We start from the raw sequence: 7,084 nt of genomic DNA on the forward strand, positions 1-7,084 counted from the left end.
TTTTAAACCATTAATTAAAAAACTCCTTCTTCTTCACCCATTACACCTCCTTTTCAGCCATATTCATCCCCTGTCCAACCCTTTTTTCCTTTTTTTCCACAATCTATTTTCATTTATTCAGATTATCTTGGGCACCTCTTTGACTCAACTAATTCACCGACGGAGGGAGAGAGCAGCGCTAGTGGTGCGATTGCTAGACACCATTGATACACAGTGGAGTGAGAGAGAGGCACGGCTGGTCAACGAAGAGGAAAACGAGGTGGGTGAGGGTGCGAGGATCTAATCATGGTGGCGAAAATGGTGATGGTGTGAGGCGGAGATGAAGGCGCAAATGGTGATGGTGTTCGGCTAGATCTAGTGTGGTGGCTTAGGTTGTTGGTTTTCTGAGGTTGGAGAAGGAAAGGAAAATGGTCGTGATGTGTGGCAGAGATGAAGGCAGGTAAAGGAAGGAATATGAGTGGTTTCGCCGGCAACAATGGCGACGGCGGCGACGGTTTGGGCCATGAAACAGTGGGAAGGGGAGAAACAATAATGGGTAGATTTCGACGAGTTTCACGGCAGAGGTTGGTGTGAAATTGTATTTGTAAGTAATTTGGGGTGTGAAAATAGTAGTCGGTGTTGGATTACGAAAAGTTTGGCCAGATCTGGTTGTGTCGTGGCCAGATCTGGTTGTGTGGTGGCTTAGGTTGTTGTTTCTGTGGAGGTTGGAGGAGGAAAGAAAAATAGTGATGGTGTGCAACGGAGATGAAAACGGGTGAGGGAGAAAGTATATGTGATTTCGCCGGCAAAAATGGCACGACGCCGGCGATGGCTTTCTTTTGATCGTGAAATAGGGAGAATTAGAAATGCCAATAATAAATTAAAATGTTATTATTTTACATTTTATTAAATAATTTTGGTTAATAATTTTTAAAAATAGTTATGAAATAATTATGATGTGGCATTAATATATCTGACGTGGATATGACATTTCAATTATATAAAGGAGAGTGAGCTACACACATGGTTGGAGGGGATTAAAAGTCTCATTTTAATTGACTTTAAGGGTCCAGATGACAAAGGTGTAAGTAGAAGGGTTCAGAATACAAACTGATACAAGTATAAGGATCCACCAGACCATTTCGCCTTTTTCTTAATACTATAATAACAATGACTATTCACAAGTACACCAGTGAAAATATAGCTCAAACTTGAATTCAGTTCTAATTGGCCATACACTGTCCTATGAACCAGTCATTTACCCCCACCCCCCGAATTTATTGAACGTTTACTCCTTGAGAGCTATGCCAAGAAGGGTTCTCTCAGTGTCTTAGGATTAGGTGTGTGGAACCTTATGAAGAATGCGACTACAACTCCAATTAAAGCAGAAATCCCTGGAATGAAACCTAGAGAAAATCGTGTAACGGAGAAACAAGGATATGTTAGATCACAGGGAACAGGATCTGCACCTGCATTATTCAGAACAAACCTCAAGTTAATTTATCGTTAACCTGAATCAAACTTGACATACATTCGAAAAAGACTATTTAAGTTTAACAAAGAAGAACAATGTCTTCCAGAATATGTTATGACAACATTTTTCCTTTGTTGATAGCAAATCATTGAGCAAAATTTGGAAAGGGAAATATTTTTACAAGGATTTTGATACGTTATCACTTTCAATGATCAATGAACTTATAATGCTTAAGTTATTAGGTAAGTTATGCAAATTAGTATAGATTCTCTACAGCATAATCAAAGAAAGAATTCAAGAAATGACAGAAGGAAAATGCATAATACATAAATATATCATTTAACTTGACATCGCTTGCATCTATGCCTTCCAATTTTGGGTGTGCATAAGTAGACACTTAAACTTGTATAAAGTTGAATAACTAGATGCACGTGCCCTACATGTAGGACGCCACGTAAGATGTAAATTGTCACATTGGACAACAAGTAGGACATATGTATCTACTTGATCAACTCTATACAAGTTTACATATCTACTTGTACATATTCAAAGTTGGAGTGTATATATATAGATGTTAGATGATGCCAAGTTAAAGAGACGTTTATATATTATGCCTAAGAAAACTGTTGTTTTTAAGACGTGCACGGAGAGAGGGGAACCAGATGCTTACTCTCATAAGACTCAAGAAAGTACAAAAACACTCCACATAAAACTTTGTCAATAAAGCCCAATGATCCATAAACAAAAGCAGATCCATCAAGATCTTCATCAACTAGCTCGCTTTCCATTCCTATTGCTGTTACCTATTATCAAAATGAAAAACTTCTATCATATAGCAACACACATATATGACATATGAACCGGTTTGCTTATCAACTCATAGTTACTTTGCAGCAACAAGCGATGAACGCACTGATGTCTGATACTCTGCAATTGATTCACGACCAGTTTCATTTTTCTAGGAACTTAAATAAAGCATATAAAAGTCTGTTTACTAATACAATTGCTCCTTTATTGTCTATTTTCTAGTTTCATTAAAAGAAAAAGAGATTCAGAATGATACATCACAATTATGAAATGTGTGATTAATTGCCTAAACCAAGCTGGATAATTGTTGATAGAAATTATACCAACAGGTTTTTGTTTGCAATCTAAGCATGTGATATTTTAACATACAATAAACAGGTAACAACAGAACTATCCATACCGACTAATCAATCTAGAAAAAAAAAAACCTCACTTACCATCATCAACGCGTTTGCTATGCCAATAAGTATGGACAAGACATACATAAAAGCATGCATGTTTATTGGGAGGAAAATTATTGCAGTGCCACAAAATAGGCAAAGGAGACCCCCAGCGGAAAAGAAGGCCTTCAACCGTTCACCACTCCATTTGAGCTCCTACAAGCAAATAGCAATCAAATAGTTTATGCATGAACAGAAAAAGTGAGTCTGGGAAAGAACATATGAACTGAATGGTGAAGAGAACCTGCAGGAGGACAGACGCAACGAAGCTTGATAAGTAGATGATGGCAGGAATCTATTCACATGAATAAGATTGATTAGTTAGAATAAATTGAATTTTTTTCTTCAAAAGAAGAGCACCTTATTTAAATTTGATGGTAAGGCCCATACCTAGGCTTTTGAAGATGGGCTCATCCGTAGATCATTGATAACGTAAACAGCTAAGAAGGTCTGAACCTAAAAAAGAAAAAAAATACACATACTAAAAATTAGGTTACCCAAGCAATGCAATACTGTGTATTTGAGAGTTGAAAACTAAAAAAAAAACAAAAGATGAGGTTCATACTGACCTGAGAGACATTAGTCACAGCTCGAGTTAACACATAGATGCTAAGTACTTGGTAATATAGGACTTTCTTCAACCAGTATGTCCACGAAGCTGTAGCACGTTTCCCATTAGATTCTTGTTTTAAACTGCACAAAATACTACAACATTAACTGTCTGCTAAAGCAATAACGAGTTAATAGTGAGATAAATTAAACACAAACATATAATACTACCAAATGGGATTGGAAAAATGTAGCAAACCTCGGTTCTTTAGTTCCAAGCTGAAATATAATCACGAAGACTGCTCCAATGAAAATCGAAATATAAACCATCAATTGGTACTGCATGTATTATTTCTTTAGTCAAAATTTAATCCAATTGTAAAAACTTGAAAAAATAGATGAGCATTTGATTAAAATTAAGTACCTGATTCTTAATGTCAACCTGTGAACTAGAAGTTTCCTTATTGAAGACGAAAAATACGATCACATATAAGATTAGGCTTGCAATCTTGACCAATATTTTTCAGGGAAATGGTAAAAGAGGGAAAAAGGGATTAGTATACCAAGTATCACATAGAAAATATCGGTATCAGTAAATGAAACTGATCGTATAGAAAATATCCAACCATTGTAAAAGCATTGCGACAGCTAACACAGGCTACTCTGCTTTCTGGGTTTAGTGTGACTCCATTCACCATTGACCTGCAATAAACATTTAGCCATGAGTCCTTGTCCTGGATTTTTTCGCACAGATAAAAGTGGACATATCAAGTAATAGAGATAAGAGTATGTGCGTCACTGCGTGACAGAATACAAAAGTTTTTCTTATTTTCTAGCTCATGATAAAAAAAAGAGAAGGAAAAATAACCCCATAGAAAGCTCTTGAAGATCGAAATGATAGTTAAAGTTTTTAGTTCTAGTCTTAGAAACATATAGTTAGAAAGAGAGGCAAATGGATGAGATATCATATAGCATTCCGCACTACGCCAGCCATTTGTACAACAAAGATTGTAACACGTTGAAGTGGATAAGCTGAGGAGATTACATGTGTGATATCTGAGTGCAAGACCATCCACTGCAGAAAATCACTGCAGATATGCAGTAACCAGCGGTTTGAACGACAGGTGAATCAGACCCAAGAATTTTGCAAGGGAGGCAACCACCGAAGAGTGATGTAAACGATAGAGCAACTAACAGGCATCCCATGACATGCCATATTTTGAAATGACCAAACCTGTCTATCTGCAGCATAAAAGGAAAGTAAAAAGGCTGCAGGGTTAAATGCTCACTACTAAAATATCACTATTTTCCCGCTGAAGTTTTCCATTGAAAAATGATCCGGGGCTATTTCCACAAATATTTTGATTGAATCGGTAAGGAAAGACAAAATGTTAATATTTTCATACTGAAAAATTAGGAAGTTTCCCACTATTTCTGTGAAAATCTATTTTCCACTATGCATTTTAACAATGAGCTGGTTCGGTGAGAAATCAGTCGGAAAATTATGTTATATAGCACAAATTTCTCACTTACCCCAACTTATTTTTCTTGATCAGTAAAAGAAAATGAACTAGCTATAGATCAAATGAGAAAAATATGTTCTGTATAATTAATTAAGTACATAAGTGACTTCCAAAATGGTGGGCTATAATACTGTTGAGCAGGTTAGAAACAGATAATGTACTTATGTGCAGTTCTGCACTAACATGAACAAGCTAAGTTTAACTAATTCTAGCACGGGATGTTAAGCTTAACACGATGTTTCCATAAGACATAGACATAAAAGGCAGTAGTTATTCTTCATGAATAGATGTAGCACATACCGCAAAGATATATAAGAATAATTCTGTATGTATAGGAAACATGGAAAATCAAATGGAATATATATACCAGTTCACCAGCTATTATGGTCATAAATGCATCAGCAAACTGACCAGTAAGTGTGACTGTTGCAGCATTGCTGTGAATTAAAGAGGCTTAATTAACAGATGAATCTCAAAAAATAGGGGAGGAAAGACACATATTGAGTGAGTTAACAAATAAAGTAGGAATCTTGGGGACAATCCAATATCTGTCAAGTAGAGCAAGAGATATGTATACCAACAGGAAGATGTTATATCATTCAGCATGTGTCCCACACCATAAGTAAACACAGAACATCTTCCTAGGGATTTTGGTTCATCATCAACCATTTCATTCACCATCATGTCCTACTTATTTGATGCCTGCATGCACCAAACATTACATGTCACTTCATCACGAATTTTAATTCAACAAGTTTGGTTTACAATATAAACATATATGACTTTTACTTGGCCAAACAATAGATTGTGTTTGCACTAAAGTGTTTATTGAGTAACATGCATAAATTTAATGAAGTTGTGTATTCTTCTAGTAAATTATCGCATTTATTTTGGGGAAAGATTGCACTTGTTCTTTCCCTTTTATGCATTATTATGTTTTCAAGTAAAGAGTGATCATTCATTGCTTCATATACTCCTCTTTACACTTTTATTTGTCATGTTGCGCTTTTCGAAAGTCAATTTGACTAATTTTCAAAGTTAAATTAGATTACATTAATTTGATATTTTAAACAAAAACTTTAGATATTCAAAAACTATACCAAGAGCACTATAAATTGATACATCATAAAATGTTGGTCAAAGTTTTTATTGTTTGACTTTAAAAAAGGAAACTATGACAAATAAAAGTGGACGGAGATAGTATTAAACAAGAAATGATGTATCACCTAATATATCTGATATACTCCATCTGTTCCTAATTACTTGTCCACTTTTTCTTTTATAGTTGTCCCTAATTACTTGTCCATTTTGACAAATCAAGAAATGACAAAAAAAATTGTATATATTATACCCTCAATCAATTACTTTGAAAAAGGTAAAACTTTTTGAAAATCTTAAATTTTTAATTCATCCACTTCATAATTAATATGTGTAAAATGGTAAACTCACTATGTAAATGATTATTTTCTTAATAGGTGTATCAATTCAAAAATGGACAAGTAATTAGGGACAGACAAGTATTAATTAAAAAAAAAAGACTTTGGAAAAGAAATTGACATTTATAACATTATTATAATTTAAATGTCTCCAACTACTTCACTCATATGGAAAATAACAAAGTGGAGATTCAATAAAATAAAAAAAAGGGATGTCAGTGGTCCTCCTTCGATTGTATCTATTCAACACATGTTCCAGAGAATTAGTACCACAACATTTATTTGTATTTTGTCATCAAGTATCTCGTTATATACTATATGAATTGAATTACTATTTTAAAACATAAATTTCACTTAAAGAAAAAATTGAAGATATTGTGTTTAGAATTTCAGGTTGGTATGATGAAAAAAAAAACTATTGAGATTAAAAAGTATTCAAAATTTCCAATTTATCCACCACAAAAAAGATTCATATAGAAAACAAATCATCTTGATATTTCAAGTCTTTTGATATATAATTCACTCAAAAAGATTGACACTTCCAATACGTCAAATTTTATTTTATTTTTTTAGAAAATGGTCAAATGTCACCCCCCCCCCCCCAATCTATTATCGGATTCCCAAACTACACACTTAAACTTTACGGGAGTCCTATCACCCCTCCAAACTATTTAAAACTGAAATTATCATTTCTCTAAACAGTTATGTGGCAAAGTGAGTGTATTTCACTCTCCTTGAGAGAGTGGGCACCAAAATCAAATAGTAAACTTTTATTTTTAGTATTTCTTTTCAGAAATACTTGTATTTATAATTATTCTTTTTTCTTTATTTGTTTCTTTCTTCTTCATTACAACACAGATCAAATTCCACCACTCA

At 34.2% G+C, this 7,084-nt stretch overlaps 1 protein-coding gene and 1 long non-coding RNA gene across 2 annotated transcripts in view; both read right to left on the reverse strand.

The window, feature by feature from the left end:
* The window catches only part of LOC102585314 (major facilitator superfamily domain-containing protein 12-like), a 12,041-nt gene extending 6,588 nt beyond the window's left edge, over positions 1 to 5,453 (reverse strand). Inside the window, exons 1-11 of the mRNA XM_015308982.1 lie at positions 5,350 to 5,453; positions 5,140 to 5,209; positions 4,295 to 4,491; positions 3,876 to 3,951; positions 3,674 to 3,757; positions 3,509 to 3,588; positions 3,270 to 3,393; positions 2,945 to 2,995; positions 2,698 to 2,856; positions 2,124 to 2,256; positions 1,331 to 1,448 (exon numbers count right to left, since the gene is read on the reverse strand). Of these exons, the coding sequence (XP_015164468.1) occupies positions 1,331 to 1,448; positions 2,124 to 2,256; positions 2,698 to 2,856; positions 2,945 to 2,995; positions 3,270 to 3,393; positions 3,509 to 3,588; positions 3,674 to 3,757; positions 3,876 to 3,951; positions 4,295 to 4,491; positions 5,140 to 5,209; positions 5,350 to 5,453 (1,196 nt within the window). The remainder of the gene's footprint in view (positions 1 to 1,330; positions 1,449 to 2,123; positions 2,257 to 2,697; positions 2,857 to 2,944; positions 2,996 to 3,269; positions 3,394 to 3,508; positions 3,589 to 3,673; positions 3,758 to 3,875; positions 3,952 to 4,294; positions 4,492 to 5,139; positions 5,210 to 5,349) is intronic.
* On the reverse strand, positions 3,296 to 3,759 carry LOC107057709 (uncharacterized). Its single transcript, XR_001473519.1, has 3 exons — positions 3,674 to 3,759; positions 3,509 to 3,588; positions 3,296 to 3,393 (listed from the first exon to the last, which is right to left on the reverse strand). It is a non-coding gene; the product is annotated as an uncharacterized lncRNA (long non-coding RNA).
* Positions 5,454 to 7,084: the final 1,631 nt, after the last annotated feature.

Source organism: Solanum tuberosum, unplaced genomic scaffold, assembly GCF_000226075.1.
Source record: "Solanum tuberosum cultivar DM 1-3 516 R44 unplaced genomic scaffold, SolTub_3.0 scf00007, whole genome shotgun sequence".
Lineage (NCBI taxonomy): Eukaryota > Viridiplantae > Streptophyta > Magnoliopsida > Solanales > Solanaceae > Solanum > Solanum tuberosum.